Raw genomic sequence first — 18,600 nt, forward strand, 5'->3', positions numbered from 1 at the left:
TTTATAAACATTTTCTTTCCACCTAAACTTACATGTAAAAAGGTAAAGCAACTTGTTTTCTTAAAAAAGAATCTGCATTCATGTTCCTGTCGGTGGTAATAGCCATAAAATGCTAGAATTACAACAATCTAGCATACATAATGATCCACTATTACAAGTACGTATCAGCAATAATGTATAGATTGATCAGAATCTTCTATTTTGAACTTTCCATGACTATTCCACACTGTATTCGGGCAATTGGAATGGCATAATGAGATTGCAAATCCAGCACTATAAAGACAAAAGCAGACTCTGGTTATGGCTCAGAAGTTAAAACACCAACACAACCAAAGGCAGTCCGTAGCTTTGTGGTAAAGCGCATGCCACCCGTTTGACATCACAGCCAAATCCAACCCTTAGCTTTGCGGAACTATATAACATAATGAGTGCAGGTGGGAAAAAAATAAAATTTGGGGAAGTACAGTGGTACAAGATTGCTTTGCAGAATAAACATCCTCATCTATTTAAACAAAAAAAAAAAACACCCTTATTCTGATATATAAATTCACCAAAAAAACAAATGTTCCTTAAAGAACACATCCCCTTACAATCAATTTTACTTCACCACTCACATTCCTATTATGCACATATTACAACAAAAAAAAAAAAAAAAAATCAGTGAAACACTGCTATATGTAAATTTAAAAAAATGAGTAAAACTAAGATGAATAATACTACAGACGATGTAATTTTGACTCGCACTATCAAATTCTTCATTCCAAACCCTCTGAAAAGTAAATCTAATGCTACGCCGATCACATAATCACCTCTAATCCCGCCAGCCCTTGTGTTGTATCATTCCATGCCCGGCTTTTAGCTCCACGAATATATTGGATGGGCCTGTTGTATAACACGTTTCTACATATGTGATGAATAAATTCTAAAAAAATCTCCTTGTACATCAAAGCAAAGCAGCTAGCATGGCCCCAGGATCTGATTGAGCTATTGGTGGATTTGATGGAGGAGCTTGTTGGGGAAGAGGTTGAGGTGCATGGGAAGCTAATGGGATGCTAATTAATTGTTCTTTGATAAATTCCTTCAACCTGTTGAGGTAAAGAGTCAGATGATGCACCCATGCTGTGACTTCTGAAATATAGATATAATCTTGCATTCAAGTGACATAACATACTCGTATGTAAGTGCGGGGTCACCAGAGGCCACTGTCATGCGCAGTTGCGTTCTATCTGCAGGATCTGTCTCAATTCTTACCTGTGAATAGGCCCCCCCAAAAAATTTAAAGAATGATGCAGCTATTTCACAGCAGGCTTCCCAGGCACAAATTTAATACAGATATTACACATAGCTAATTACTTTAATCAAATAGGTTATAAGTAGGCCTGTTGCAATTAAAGTAAAAGTATTTGATCTGCAGTTAACCACACAGTCAGCAGAGGAATTTAACACAGAATAAGCAAGTTATTACTGTTATTTTATATTTAGAACTAGTTATTGTGCATTTTCTCATGAAAATAAGAGACACCACAGCTTACAATGTGATAGAATGAGGTACACTCAGCTATGTTTTCTTTGGGGTTAGGAAAAGATCAAAACCTATAGCCTATAGGCAAGTACTCACTATGATATACACGTTTAGGAAGCTTAGGGCCAAAATATACATTACAAGTCAACAAGTATCTTGATAGCACGTTTACAGTTTTTAAAGAATGATGCTCGCTGCTCATTATATACAAGGTCTGTAATCCTGAAAAATACAATTATATTATATAATATGGAGCAGATGAAGTACGGATCTAAATCTGAAGTCATTGTCTGTTGATTATCAATTATCTTGAATCGCATCCTTTATTACCTCAGAAATATAAAATATTCAAATTGAAGAATATGAACTTACCAAGCATAGCATAGCTCTTGTGCTTTCTGAATAGTATGTTGTGCTGGCAACCAAATTATTTGTATTTGGATCCTGAATATTGTAGCAGAGATATGTTTGTTTTGTTTACATTACAAGGCAAGTGCTAGTTTAAAATAAGTAATTAACACACAATGCATTATTTTTGAAACGTACCAGTCCTGGACAAACCATCAGACGAAAACTGTTCAGTAAGTTTGCCATTTCCATAAGAAGCATTGGTTTAACACCTCTGACCTGTTCATTTGGATAAAAGATTATGCTCAAGACATATACTTCTTCAGACAAATGGATTACATTGAAAATGCATCTATTACACGATTGAGTAGAACACTACAGCCAAGGGCTGGATGCATATAGTAAAGTATGTAAGACCAGCTGACGACATACAAGACGTTGTAGCTAGAGTGCTACCACTCCTGTTAATTTAAAATTTGGAACTGAACTAAAGTCTAATCTCCACCATAAATCTCTTGTTATTCTGTTCATAGTTATTACCACAAAAGAAGCCATAAACACAAAGTGGACCAAACAATTACCCAAAATATCAAATAATAAATCCGCCTCAATAACCTAAAAAATAAGCATATGGGTTTTGTCAATTCAGTAACCAGAAAAATCCACCTCAAAACCTTACTTGTGACCATACAATTCATCAATTTAGAGCAACTTAAAATACCTCCCATTACAAAGCTCAACATACAATATAGTATCATGCATACCACTTCTTGTAGTTTCAAAGGTGGACCAGAGAGCGATCTCCATTGGGGGAAAAACTCTTCCGCTGAAACTGGGATTGGCTGAAGAAATTTATTCAGGACAGCAGGAAGTCGAAGTTTCACATTCACCTATAAAACATGAAAGTAAGTACATAATGCTTGTATGCATCTAGGATAAAACAAGAAACAATTTATTTTTTTGAAAACGATACCATATCCGTTCCAAACTTGTAAGAGAATTCAAGTACAGCTACATCCCTACTTGGGCGTAGGTTGACGACTTCAAGTGGACATTGCACCTAGGAATTTAAACAAAAGAAGACAACCAACCATATTTAGGGGCACAACAGCTGACACGAGTTGCATCTACAATCAGTTAAACCATTCAAAGCATAATCAACAAACTTACAAACTTACCTGTGCCCGTGGAGGAATAGTTTGAGGTACTTCTGAAAGCTCCAACTTTAAGTGGGATGGAGCTAAAATCAATGCTTGAACTGAAACAAGTGGAGCAGTATTCTTGTTTCCCAAGAAAATCACTAGTCGCCCCTGGTGAGATCGCCACTCTGCTTTGATGCCAATCTAGGATGATATATAGAAGTTAATTACTAGCATCTGCCTTATATATATATATATATATATATATATATATATATATATATATATATATATATATATATATATATATATATATATATATATATACATATATATATATACATACATACACACACACACACACACACACACACACATATACATATATATATATATATATATATATATATATATATAGGGTCGCGCTCAAAAGAGACCCAATCCTTAAAATAGAACCTTAGAACCATTAAGGTTCTGCTGCAGAACCCTAAATTTTAAATAGATTTTTAGGATCTAAATCTAAATACATGTTTTTTGCATCGCTGTGTGTATTCAAAAATAATTTTAAAATATAACGCATAAACACGAAATTTTTTGCATGTGCAGTTCTAAGGGTTCTAAGATGAACATGACCCTATATATATCTACACACACACACACACACACATATAAAATTAATTTTATATGATAGATATTAATAGTTTTGAGCGTCGACATACCTGAACATAAGGATCTTCATACAAGACACCGCTATCTTTCAAGCATAAAGCTTGAAACCTTTCCGCAATATTACCTATTGGCTGTAAACATGAACTCACGTCAGAAGGTAATACACACTATAAACAATTACAATCATTTTCTGCTTAAATACCAGGAAAACATTTTATATCTATATTTCAAAAAAAACTATAATGAACATAAGTACAAAGCAGTTGGACAGTATAACCAAATATCACTAGGATAAAAATTGCACATATTTATTCTTAACATTATCACAAGAGGTATTATATTAGATTTAGGACAGTATGCATCAAATAATTAGTAATTAGACTTATATTCTTGTATATCCCAGGAGAAATCAGATTTTATAAAATGCTTCTTCATAGCATGTATATTCAAGTTTATGTTCAGTTGATGCTGTATCGTACTACGCCCATGCTTAATAAGTTATAAAAAAATCACCACCATAAAAGTACATACCTGGATAGTATTAGTCTGACCTCCAATAGGTGCAAGAGCTAGAGCATCTGCAGCAGTCGGAGTACCAGATACCGGATTTCGTTCAGATTCGACAGAAGCAGGAGCAGGAGGGCCTTCAATAGCCAGTGGGCTCAAAAGATCCCCAAGGAGATCTGGTGAAGGTGTAGATGCTTGAAGATTGGTTGCACTCCCATTCGACCGAGTTAATACTTGGTCTGCTGTGCTGTGACCCTGTCAAATTAGAATTAATACATTGCTACACACCATGAATTTTAAAAACGCATATTTAACTTAGAGATATGCAGTGAACATGCATTTCACCTCATTGCTCATGCTAGGCATTTTGACAGGACCTAGCTGGGCCTCAGGTGGAACTCCATTGCCAATGGGTTGATCGGTTACTGTCAAAGCATTGGATGTTTGTTGTTGTGCCCGTAACTTGATAGCACTTTGCTCAGCAGTATCTGCTTCAGTATCTTCAGCTTTTTTAATCAACGAGGACTGAGTTTCAAAATGACATGGTACTATTAGGTAGTGCATGTATGCAGACAGCAACAAACTAAAAGTTTGATTTCATAATTATAACATATCTGAGCCTCCCAGAAGGAAAGAGGGTTTGAGCACATAGTAATAGAAGTACAAACTTACCTTGCGCTCCGGAAACTTCGGCATTTCAGCTAATATATCCACTAAAGCTGCACCTTTCCTACTCAATGCGATATACTCTGCAGCCCGCTGCTGTATCTCAACGTCAATACAACTCTCATATCTAAGAAAGGCGTGAATATGTTAAAGCATATATCACATGTAGATCACCTTTGAATTATGTACCTTCAGTTACTTTTAATGACAATGTAGTTAAATTTAAGGCATCTTACTTGCTGAATACTGCCCAAATTTGATTCTGTAATTCCGGGTCCGGTGGCTGCGAATGCATCAATATCTTTGCATATGTTGAAAGCAGAATAGGTATTGTAGGTGTCCTAAAGTGATTATTTGCACAAATAGAAACAACAAATTATCACAATGAAAAAAAGAGGAAAAAGTAGAAAAAGGAGGCCAGTCTTGACTTACGAAACTGTTGGAAGCTTATCATGTATCATAGAAAATATTTCCTTTGGACTACATCCAGGCCGTCTAGCCAGAAGGTGACTATATTCTCCAAGTAGATAGGCACTAACCTGTTCCCAAAAAATTTAAAAAGATTTTTTAGCCTGTGAAAATAAACACACTCCAAAATTAGGCAAGCAACGGGATAAAATAACGGTCCAGTGGGAAAAAAACTTTGTGAGACAATGGTCAAGTTATAGGAACCTCTATGTGGTGTATTACATTACAAGATAAAGTTCGGAGGAAAATACATTCTAAATTCAACAGATAGAAACCGAAAACTACTATTAGTATGCCACTTAAGCTGTTGGCGCCAACACAAATCCGATTAGCATTCATTATTCTACTTAATGTATGCACTACCCATCTCTCTTAATTATATAATATAATCCAGAAAGGTCTACAAACCACAAGTAAAATACATACAAAATATAAGAAACCAAAATGAGCATGTAAACAACTGTGTGAAGATCAGAGTAAACTAAATTTCTGCCAAGAATTTATAACCCAAACACAGCAAATAAGCTTCAAAGCAAGTACCTGGTACCTTCGCCATACATACAAAAACGCTAGAAATGAATAACGTGGACAGAAAAATACAAACCTTCACCATTGTTTCATGTATAGCAGGCTTATCAAGATACTCCCTTGCTTTGAGTGCTGCATAAGGCTGGTAGATACATAAAAGCGAGCATAAGTTAAATCAACTTTTAGGGGGGGAAACAGTACAACCGTGTAGATAGGCTTATAGTCACCTGCAGGTCCTCGTTGTTTGTTACAAACTGCACAACCCGAAACCAAATATCATCACTGACAAAGTCTCCTGCTTTATCAATTAATTGCAAAATAACATCCACATACCTGTACAATAGAAGGGAAAAGAATGCTATAAATGAATAATTTAAAGATCAAGCACTTGCATGCAGAAAGATGACAACAATGGCATATCTATAATAATCAGATATGAAGGACTGCAAATTTATAGATAATACCACACCATGATAGATCAGGTGCAAACTTCTCTGCAAGAATAGCAGCCTTAAGCGACAATTCTTCACGCATTGCAAAGTCTGCTGTGGCAAGATACTGAAAAAAGAAAAAAATTCAGCAGGAAACCCTTTGCAAAATGGCAAGACAAATTACATAATTTAGAGAGACCATAAACAAGAAACAATACTGTGACATGATGATGTTCACCTGTAACAGTTCTTCAACTATGTCCTTCGCATTAGAAACATCACACATGCCATACAGTAGATCTAGAGCACGTCTCCTAATACTGCAGACATGAATTTTTTGCTAGTTACATAAATATAAACAAGCATAAAATCATTACAAGTAGAAGCAAGCCAAAACTTTAAACTAAAAAATTAATTTAAATGGTACAGTTAATCAAGCTGGTTCAAAAAATCCTTGATTGGACTGAAAATTTGTCAGCTTGATAAAATTTAATGTAGCACGGTGCTGGAGGCCACATGGTCCACCAGCACAGTTCACCTCTACTGACAGAGCACAGTGGTTGGAGGGTCAGTTCTTTACAGCATTGCACTAGATGGAAGACGTAGGTCCCTCTATGGGGGGTCCCTTCATTAGGGACAAGGCTATAGTGGCATTAGTACAGCAGTTAAAAGGGATCACAATATAGTGGCTGACAATATTGGGACAAGATACTACATTAACCTGCAAACTCTGAATTGTGAGAGCGCCTATATCGTTTCTACAGACAAGTTGTCAAGCCGATAGCCGCTATTCCTACTTGTTGAAAAATATGACATGTGAGTAAAGTATGAGGCTTGTGCACTTAAGTTACATCATCCAATGGTATTACCTAACAACAAAATTATGCAAGTGGCTAAACCTCTCATTAACTGAACACTAATGCATAGGTGAAGTTTAACCTGATGTCAGGATCCTTAAGAGAGGTTATAATTTGGGCTTGATGTCGTTTTATAATATCCTGGACATCTGTAACCATCAACATCCGAGTCATATTTTCCTGCACATAATCAGTCATAAATGATGAGATGGATACTTAAACCTAAATACAGGTTGTTTGAACTTGCAAGCAAGCAAAATGAAGCAATGAAAATTCTAACCAACAATTAGTAAAATCTTCAACTTACCAAACCAAGATACCTAATGTTTGGCTCACGCACAGCTATGAACTTTCCAAGTAAAGCAACACACTGGGACATCATTTCTTTTTCAGCATCAAGGTGCATGACCTGTACTAACCAACACAGATAACAATCAACTTAATAAAAAATAATGGGAAAGATGCACATTGTCAGCTAAAACGGATGATTACAACATGTGAATATGTATACCTTGGTCCTTTTGTCTTGAAAACAATGTAACGTATTATGAAATTAAACTTCTTTTAGTAACCTAGGGTAGCTACTTAGATACTGCAAAAGATGCTTTTTCTTTCTCAGGGAAATTTATTTTCCTCTCTATTAGTGTAGTTGGATCGAGTGTCATACATGGACATGCTTTGTTTAAAATACTAACATAAAAGTTTCTTCCTTAGTATTTCTAGTACATACTAGATACTTCTTACAGATATTAATATAACTTTATTTATTCTGGATTTGTTTGACCATTTTGCTTCCCCATAAAAAAAGGTTCCTTCATTCAAATTATTTCCAGTACGTTCTAAATATCCTAGCCTTTTTTCATCTCCATCCTAGAAAAAAAATTTGGACGGACATGAAGTAATGATCTAAATCACTGATCGGCCATCTCCCACCAATGAAAACACAGGCTACCAGGTTTTTATTCCCTCACTTCTGATCCTTCTTCCTTCTTCTCAGTTTCTTTCAATTTGTGTCCTTTCTGACTTTTGTGGAGTTGGCAAGCTTCAGTTTAAACTAAATCATGGATTGAAGTGTTCAATTTCGAATTAAGAGCTCTTAGAAACAAATCTTGTACTCATGTTTGTATCATGTCGACGCCACTATAGAAGCAACACTGAAAGGTACGGGTAACAGGGCCTAGGTTTCGATATGCAACTGTAGATTCTACTAGCTGTTTCCAAGCAAATTAATCTGAGCTTGTTACCAACATTTAGTTTACAAAATATAATACTGCTTTGATTTACAAAATACTGCAAATAAATATCATATTGCTTTTATATAAATGTATAATTTATAGATCTAAAGTGAACTTCTAGACTTTTATGGCTGTAGTTGAATTAGTGCAGGGCATGGCATCATCTAGACTAAATGGCTACAGTACTTATAAGTGAATAAGCAATGCCTTCACTTGTTATACAAAAAAGTAAAATAAATAATACTATACAGTTGAACCTCGATTAAGTAATAATCAATACAGTAATAACCTCACTAAAGTAAACTTTTTTTTCTGGCCCCAACATAATGTAGATTGTGTATATTTACTCTCAATAAAGTAATATTTTTCCTAGGTCCCAACATTATTACTTTAAAGAGGTTTAACTGTACTTGATTGCGATCTCCCCTCGTAGGCATAACTTCTCCACTTAAGGTCTATATAACATAGAAGTTAATCAACTGTGGAATATTTTAGATTAGGTTAAACCATATTATGGTTTTCTGTGCTTTTAATTAAAAGGCCAACTCAGATTCCACGCCAAGGTACTAATTGTCTTCTAACTCGCAAGATTTGCAACTCCAGTGTACGTATAATACCGTTGGCCGTAAAACTTTATTAAAGCACTTTGCCGCAATTGAAGATATATTTATAATACTCAGTTCAGTCGAATAAGGGTGTCTACCCTATTAATTTACCTAAGTTTCCATTTTGCACAGCCAAAGCAAGTGAACTTCTACTATGCATGCAGAAATTTTAATTTTATTGATACAGCCTTCTAAAGGAATTCAACAAGCAAGAGAACTTCTACCATGCAAGCAGAAATTTCTTGCATTTGGAGTCCCAAGGTATAACAAAATTCACTAAGCAGGAACAGATGTTAAACTGCTACTTCGATGTACTTGAAAAAGTGAAGTGGAATAACATTTACCAGAGCAAGGGCTTCAAATAGCACAGCATGTGATGCATTGTTCTTGTTCACATTTTTCACAACATCGGTGCCCATTAAAACTCGTTGTAAAACCTACAGCATGAGAGAAGGTTGGTTAAAATATATGGTATCCAATCACTAACCACGAAGAAGTAGCATAGATTGGCATTAAGAAAACTTACCTCAAACAACGATCTTCTAGTGTTAGGATCCTCAACAGTTGGAAAATATTGAAGTGCTCTCATTGTTTTGACCTGCAGTCATCAAATTATTGAAATCAACTACAAGAAGGCTTTACATTAATAACTATAAAGTCATAGTCATTTAACAAACTTGAGAACAAATAGAAAAAAAGAGAGTATTTATTCTATCAATTTAAAAATACAGCAGAAAGAATATCACTTTAAAGTCCACATTAAATACATTTACGTTCTAACAAATATATTTTTAAGTTACACACACAACGCTCTAACTCGATTGAGCACTTGATGCATTAAGAAAATCGAATTATATTGGAAAAGTAATTTATAAATATAAAATTATCACTTTTGCAGTCACCAGGTCGTATATTATGCCCGCATAAAACTATATGTGCAAAGACATGGTAATAGTGATAGAGGAAGATAGTGAATATAAAAGAGAGTTGGAAAAGTTAAACGACAGATCCAACAACATGCTACGATTATTAATACAAACATATCTACCACATAATTTAAAGCAAGGTTTAACTACCCAAATGATTTCAACTACTCATAATACTAATGAAAAGTTTGAGATAAAGAATGCACACACCTGAAGCCACGGAGAAGGGATACCATAGTAAGTGTATTCTTGGGGAATGTCCTGATTTCTAGCAAGCCTTTCCAATACTTTAACACATTTAGGAAGACAACTCCAATATGAATCATAATCCTTTGACACTAAAGCAACAAAAAGGCTCATAGATGATGTCAAAACACCTAGGTCGCGTTCATCTAATAGCTGAGCCATCCGATCTGACCTGAGAATTTGGGAGCAAATCAGTAAAATAATTGTATGTCAATCAGTGCATAACTGCTTACTTTGTTTTTTCCATAAAAATGAGAACTTTATTCCATTGAGCCACCCATACCAATTTTAGTAAAAAGGATTTGCAAAAAAACAAGTTAAGCTCATTAAGGACATGCCTCAAAAGATCTATCATCAAACTTACCAGCCGTCAACGTTAACAACATCAGGATTTTTCCTAAAAAGACGCAGTAAACACAAGGCAGCCTTCTTTCTCACAAGTGGTCTGCAACTACTAGAAAGCTGAAGCAAAGGACAAAAATCACAATCGCTTACATTCAGTATAAGCACAGATTATAGTTTATTTCTCTTACAAGTAACTTTTGAACATCAGGTGCCAGAGACTCGGCAAATTCTCGCCCGCCAATATTACCAACCTGTAAGCAAAAAATTAATGAGAAGAGATCAATTGTGAACATTTGGATCGACTACTAACGTTCCGTGTAATTCTAAAAGCCAAAAATGTTCACGATACGGGAAAAAAAAGGCCATCTTTATATGTGAACTTGCAACAATTTACTCTACTAATTCGCATCCAACTTAATTTTATTATTGGAACATATTCACATATCAAAAGCAATAATTTAAAAGGCTGATAAACAATTGCAGTAAAAAAATGTATTATAATTAAAATGTTGTATACCACGTAACTATATTAGAAGGGTCCAAGACAGTACTATGTGAACACAACACTAGTATTTAAACATATGCCTAACAAAAAATTTACAGACCAAGGCCTCACAAGTATATTCATTTTAAGCATATTGGTCAAAACTAGGAACCCTTTGGGCAGGCCTAAAATTATGACTTAAGGCTTACAGTGATAGCATAAATTGCCTGTTTGGGTAATTCTATATTATAGATGACTTATGAATTACTGAAAAAAAAAATAGAAATAAATTTGATAGTTTATTTAAGTGTTGAAATTGATTTTTCTTATAAAATTTATAAAATTAAAATAAGCTGATTTATAAAGTACACCCTACAAACTTCGGGCTTTAAGTCAGTTTCTAGCTTATTTTTAACTTTAAGCTGATTTCTGACTTATTACACAAACAGACATTTTTTCAGCTTAAAGTCGAAAATGGCTTAAAGCCCGGGCATAAAAGCCTAGGCAAACACGCTCTAGCTCAATGCCCATAGATGTCAAAATAAATAATAAGACTAGACGATAACTCATAACTAGAAGTTAAAATTGAATATTGTTATTGGCAATTGATCTGGTCGATATGAATCATACACGGACAAATAACTTATTTTTCATCATCTTCGTCTTTCTACATTTTGCAAAGATAGATGTTAACTTTTGAACTTCCAAAGCAATAATATTACACACTTATCAGGAATATCTTGAAATTTTTGCTTTATCCAGATAAACAACTAGGATTTTAGATTACAATGATGGCAGTATTACTCATCAGATACCATGATACTCTTTATTGAAAACCAAACTACCAGGCAAATTTGAATTTATCTTAACACTTACATAATAGCATGTTTAGTTTGTAGCACATATTGGTGTTTAAGTATTAAAATAAATTTTTTAAAAACCATCACTAAATAAAATTTTAGTCTTGTGGCTTTTGTTCCACTAAGTTCCACTAATCCTACTAGTATCATATTATAGAAATTACTCACTATCCTTGCAGTCACGGAGGGGGGGGGATTGAGAAGGAACGGAAAATCTTGAGGGTAAGAGACCAGAGAAGTTTATAAAGCAATTGGCACAGAGCAAATTCAATTTACTATTTTAACATACTCCAGCGGGACACTTCTGGCAGCAAAATACTGTAGAAAAACCAAAATGTTCCACTACAATTTTGAGACATAAGATGGAACAAGTGCGCAAACTGACCAAGACAAACGCAAGAAGAATTTTGTATCACAAAAGAGAAAGGCTAGAAAAAACTTAGCCAGACTATGTTCTTAGACACCCCAAACTGGAAACAGAATTCCCTTAGAAGTGCAGAGGTGGACTTCTAAAACACTAAAATATTAACATGTCACATTTTTAGTATACATAATAACAGCAGCTTTTCTTCGTGATAGGTAACTTTGGTCATTTTTCAATGTCTCCGTCATTGCTCCCAAACTCCAAGGTTATGCGCTGATTGCAATGCCTACAATCCTCAAACTATTTACATAAAAAATTAGCAGATGTGCAGCAGGTCAGTACCAACACTTATTAGGAACTCTAGGAGTTGGCTAGGAATAGGAGCACAACACAACACAGTAGGCAACAAATAGTCAAATTAACGAATTGGTGCAGCTAAAATGGCAGACAACAGCTTCTGCACCAGTCTTTAGGTTTTAACGAATACTATATGCTATCAAAAACATAAGGTCATTGAACTTCGAAGTGTTATGTGAAATTAAACGAGTGTGGAAACATATGTAAGCACCTACGTTAGGATGTAAACATTTAACTTAAATAAATGAGAGTTCTTATCAAAACATACCAACGTCAATGCAAGACACTGAAAGGTTTCATTGCGACCAATGATGTCATTGCGTACAGTATTGATGGCTAATCTTAAGAAATCATGATTCTCGTTAAGCAAGGATGAAGTCACAATGTATCCGACCTGCAGATACATAATGCAACATATGTTATTAAGCAAGAATGATGTCACAACTCACAACGTATCTAAGCTAGATCATATAGAAGAAACACTGATTCCATATAAGAGGTAGCCACTTAAAAAAAATAAAAAAATACAACAATGCAAACCATTATCATACATTAACCACCAGTTAATTGGAATAGAGGGAAAATAGAAAAAAAAAATTATATTTGAAAATCATCAAGAAATACATATTCCAATACACTTTAAATTACCCATACCCCTCACCCTGTAAAATTTTACCAGGTTCTTACAAGAAACTCTGCTTCTAAATAAGAATCACAATTTTGACGTGAAGATGTAGCTCCAAAGCAGAAATCAAAAAAATAAAGATTATGCTTTAAAATCACGGATACAGAGGATAAAATTAATATCTAGACCTCTTATCATTCTGATTTGCCCAGGGAACCCCATACATATTGCATGGCATATAAACAATTCTGATATGTCAACCAAATTGATTCATGAACTACTGAAAAATGAACAATCAACCTTATGGAACCTTCTAAAGACTTAATTGCAAATTTATGCTTAGGGCCGACATAAAGCGGCTGCCTTTTATATTTTCCTGCTGTCCAGATCAGCAAGGTTCTAGAATTAGATACTCCTCAAAAATATTAAACAGGTATTTTGGACACGTGTCATTAGCTATGGCATACCAGAGATCATATGGTATCATACTCACATGTTCTACACAGAAGTTCAGATATCATTATTGATATCAGGTGTTTTTACATATATGCATATCATTAGTATCAATATAGCATTTTTTGTCTATCCTACATACTCCCTGTCCCAATTTACTTGTCATATTCACTTTTTGCGCCCATTTTCTTATTCTAGGTTAAATTTAATAAGTAAATCAGGATGGAGGTAGTAACTTAAAGGTCTGAGTTCTATCAGTTTCTTTGAAGTATATACAACGTACAAGGCAACTACGACCTTTAAAAATATACGTCTTGTATAATTGTTTCGAACTCATAAAAATGATCATGGGTTTTGTTAATACTTGAGGAGGCAATATAACAGTTGTGACTGTAAATTTAAACCAATGGCGAAATTATAATGAAATATTTTAGTGCAAATCACCAAACCCTTCACTATCCCTCCTAATGTTGTGTTTGCTTTGGGAGAATGGAATGAGATGGCATGAATGAAACTTAAGGGAAACAATGGAGGTAGGAGGTAAGAGTTGAAAAAAATGTGCAAATTTTTTATGATGAAATTCAGTAATAGATGGGTATGATGGGAAATAGAGAAACCCTTCTCGAATTGGGGGTTTAAGCTCAACTTTGGGTTGTTAGGAATGTGCGAGATTTAAAAAGAAAATGGGTATTATGAGGAATGGTGCATTCCTTCTCGAATTGGGAGTTCGCACTCTACTTCTGTTTGCAAGGAAAAAAAAATTAGACATCTACTAATAATATATTTAAAATTTCATTCATCCCAACAAAACACAACATAAGTCCGACGAGGTTAAAACATGTTGACCTTTTAACCGGAACAAAGAAGTGAGAAAAAGAATTATTAGAGCATCTCCAACATTGTTGGCTATAATAGGTTAGCTAAAATGATATAAAATATTTTTTAATGTAAAATTTGTTGAACCTGCAAGGCGTTGTGCCCTTATGGTTGGCTATAATAGTTGGCTATATTTTAAAAATTATATGTTATTGTTATTTCAGGTTGTTATAAATAGACTATATTATTTAATTATTTAATATATTAATAGATAATGTGGAATCTTCTTACAGGTCTCCAAAGGTTCGACAAATATAGCCAACATCACGGGGTTGGCTAAATTTTAGACAATAGGATTGTGTGGTTGTAGTGAAGAATGTTTTACATGATCTCTACAATTTTTATTTATAGTATCATTTATCCAAATAGCTAGCGGTTTTAGATCGTTGGAGCTGTTGGAGCTGCTCTTAGAAGTTTAGCACTATACAACATCTTATACCGTAAGAGCAGCTTTATCACCAATGCTTTGCAGTAGAACTAGATTCTACAGGCAAATACACCGTTCTGATTGTTAAATATTTTAGCTCTACAACTGATTTATAGTGCCATAACATAGGTCACATTTCGGCCAGAGGAGAGAATACTAAACTTGTATCTAAACAAAACAATAAAATCAACTTCAACATAAGAGATCAGAAATACCTGCTTTTCTGGATACTTTGGAGCTGATATTAATGAAACGGCTTCCATATGACCAAAATCCACGTCATAACCCAGCATATATATGTAAAGCATTTTCCAAACATATTTTTTCTTTTCATAAGGTGTCAAACCCTGACATTCAAAGAAAATAAATCTAACAATCACAAACTTGAATTAACAATGTAGATATCAAACAGTCACTAAAAGCAGATACACACAAAAAAAACAGAGGCGCACATGAAGAGGCAATTCATGACCCCAAATTGCTAGTGCATCCGATAAATTTGGCATAAAAGATATATTAATTAATAATACTTCTAGTCTTCTATAGAAGATATTGCAGTACTCATTACTATTGGGATATAAACTATGAATTGGTTTTCAACATATGTATTTTTTTTTTGCGAGGTGAAAAGTTGTCTCGTTTAAAAATATATCCACCTACACAAGACCTAAACCTACTCCTACAAAGAGCCAAAAATCCTAGTACTACATCTTATTTACCTATATTCATTTTACCCAGTTTTCTGGCCTTAGTGACTCACTAATTGCTTGAAATTTATAAGGGATTAACACTCAACCGAGATGAAATTTTCTATTTGTACGGGGTTGTAGTTCATTACAAGTACTATTTACAAATATATAATGTATGCAATTAAATTTTAACTAGTAGGGGACAAGGGATGTCTCCAGAGAGAACTAAAGATGTCTAATTTAGAACCCGAGCTAGAGCTGGTTTTACATAAACTAAGAAGCTAGCTCAGGTATTTTGTATTTGATATCCCTGTCTCTTCATAATCCTCACTATTTAAAATTATCTCAACGACGACAATGGATGATGAAATGATTACAAATTATATCTGGATTCAAAAGATCGACACTAATTAACTAAGTCGTTGGGTTGGAGAGAAAGCAATGAGTATGCAAGAATTGTTAGCTTCGAAAAAAGGATACAACTTTACCTACTCATATTAATGAGAGTGTTTCTTAAAAATATCTGTAAGAACTCAGCTATAAGCAATTAAAATTGTGGATGTGCTTAACCAGAATTCAGACTTTGCAGAGATAATCATAAGAGCGGCATGAAAGTTCCATAAGGTTAATGTCCAAGTCCCTCCAAATCAAGACTTTCTAATTATTAATCCTAACCCCTAAATGTGTTCCCTCAATGAATTCTGGAAGTTCGTGTCCTGGAGCTTTGTTTGAGAATTATTAATCCATCTGCTAAAAACCTATGGTCCTAAATTCCAGAGAATGGGGCCCTAATGCCAAAGAAAGAGTGAATAAATTTTTGTATTCGTGTTTCAGGATAAACCTCATTTGTAAGTTGTAACTGATTAGGTGTTTATATCATGTAATTTAATTTGAAAGAATGTTCTAGAATTGTGGTAATAGAGTCGTAACATATGTGGACTCTTTTTTTTTCAAAATGATAGGTCAGAATTTATATTTATGTAGAATGATTACTTTACTTTTCATTTAAAATTCACTTGTTTTTTAAGTCAAAAAATTTCTATATGAACTCTTCTAATACTCATTACTCAATACTAATCAGATTTAATAATAAATTGATTTATAAGATTAAATCGGGAAGAGTTCCTATATACCAACCAGACCTCCCCTTACATTAGTACTGTACTATTACAAGACCATTCAATCAACTTCATCTACTATGCAATGTTAACAAATTTCATTCATCTCCAATATACTTTCCCCCGTAAATTTAATAGCCTCACTATATCTATAACCACGGGTAGCTAGTGGCTACTTGCATTGCATAATAGACTACTAAACAAATCTACAGCACAGTTTTATAATAGAACATTTCAAACATATTCAATCACCATGCAATATTATATATTTTTCAATTATTGCCAAAATAGAATTGGCTTATAAATCTAATAATGTCACTATATTTAGGCGCAGTTTGATATTGTTGTTGCAGACAACAACAATAGCTTTTTGATGAAAGCAGGTTAAAAACTGTTTTGTAAATCTACAAACAGCTTTTCAGAGCTTTTGGCTTTTTAGAAAAGCAGGCCCCCCGTGTTTTTGTAAAAAGCTGATTTCCAGCTTTTGCAGGAAGCTATCACGTATTTCACTATCAGATTCACCAAAAAACAGTTATCTGATTTCTGCAACAGGACTTTTTTTACCGGCCCTTTTTCTAACAGCATGGCAGTTTTGAAGAGCACTCTCAAACAGACCCTTATAATTAATTAACTATTACTAGCAACTTATATCGTGTAACAAACTTTTATAAAAATCTGCACGCTTTTTACCATAAAACATTTTAAAAATTATTTTTAAGCTACAATAGATCATATTCAGATCATATGCAGGCTATTTTCAGCATACACTTGCCACATAAGAAATAATAGTGTCCTGCAACAAGTAGTAGCAAATCTTATTGCATTAAGAAAGTACTCCGAAAGTTCGCAGCACTGTCTTACTATAGATTATCCAATTAACTTCACCTATCTCATAATTCTAATACTTTTCTATAACAAATACCATCAACTTCAGTTGCACGAGTGATTTGACACAAATCTGCAACACTGTTTTACTATCAAACGAATTTTTAACTATGCATCATTACATCAACCTCGCCTATCTTAAGCTAAAATTTCCTATTAACATTTAAGAAAAACTACAAAAACGATGAATGTTTAAAACACCAATCAATGTCATTTGCACTACAAGAACTATATCAATCTTGCCTATCTCCAGCAAAATTTAACACTCCGGCAGTCGATCAACACTCTAAACATGCCAAAAGGCCCACGACTATAGAAGATTCAGTCAATTTCATTTACGCAGCATTAATTAGATAATCTCAGCTATCTGCAGCTAAAATAACACTTCGGCACTACAATTGCTACAATTGCTAAAACTGCCCAACATTGAATCAATTCTAGTACCAATACAAAAATACTATCAATCGCAGCTATATCGAGCTAAAATAAACTAGAAATCAAGTTGATAAACGAAATTGAAACCCTAACCTTCTCATTTTTGAAGCGAGTACGGATGTGTCCCAACTCCTTATCGACACGGAGACGCTCCTGCTCTTTGTTTGGACAATTACGAATGTCGCTAATGAAAACGGAGAGTCCTCGCATTCCAGATAACGCCATTTGTGCCTCAGATCCAGCCGAGAGCTTGTGTGTCTCTCCCGGCTACTCTCTCTCTCTAGATCCTAGCCGTTCCTTGCTCGATCCAACGGTGAACGATCGTCGAGATGATCAAAACAACAGAAATTATGTGTGTGTGGGTATATATATTTATGTACGTATAGAGAGAGAAAGGGAGGTATGAATGAGGAAGACAGTGGTATAATAGGTGGATGGAGTGAAGAAAATGTGGAAAATTCCGTCGGCTATTACTTTCAAACGCGACTTCTCTTTTCTTCCCTTTTATTTCTTTTTTCTTTTGTGCTAATTTATC

At 34.3% G+C, this 18,600-nt stretch overlaps 1 protein-coding gene across 1 annotated transcript; it reads right to left on the bottom strand.

Moving 5' to 3' along the window:
- Positions 1–512: 512 nt before the first annotated feature.
- On the bottom strand, positions 513–18,571 carry LOC108223173 (AP-2 complex subunit alpha-2). The gene is made up of 27 exons (XM_017397291.2): positions 18,159–18,571; positions 15,154–15,285; positions 12,826–12,951; positions 10,681–10,743; positions 10,512–10,609; positions 10,112–10,319; positions 9,502–9,573; positions 9,320–9,412; positions 7,443–7,544; positions 7,218–7,315; positions 6,517–6,598; positions 6,317–6,405; positions 6,075–6,180; positions 5,924–5,989; positions 5,284–5,390; positions 5,088–5,192; positions 4,858–4,978; positions 4,531–4,710; positions 4,210–4,440; positions 3,729–3,809; positions 3,049–3,213; positions 2,844–2,930; positions 2,635–2,760; positions 2,069–2,149; positions 1,895–1,966; positions 1,172–1,251; positions 513–1,085 (listed from the first exon to the last, which is right to left on the bottom strand). Exons 1-27 carry the CDS (start codon positions 18,288–18,290, stop codon positions 944–946), a joined length of 3,045 nt encoding a protein of 1,014 aa, XP_017252780.1. The 5' UTR covers positions 18,291–18,571; the 3' UTR covers positions 513–943.
- Positions 18,572–18,600: the final 29 nt, after the last annotated feature.

This window comes from Daucus carota, chromosome 5 (assembly GCF_001625215.2).
Source record: "Daucus carota subsp. sativus chromosome 5, DH1 v3.0, whole genome shotgun sequence".
NCBI classification, from domain to species: Eukaryota; Viridiplantae; Streptophyta; class Magnoliopsida; order Apiales; family Apiaceae; genus Daucus; species Daucus carota.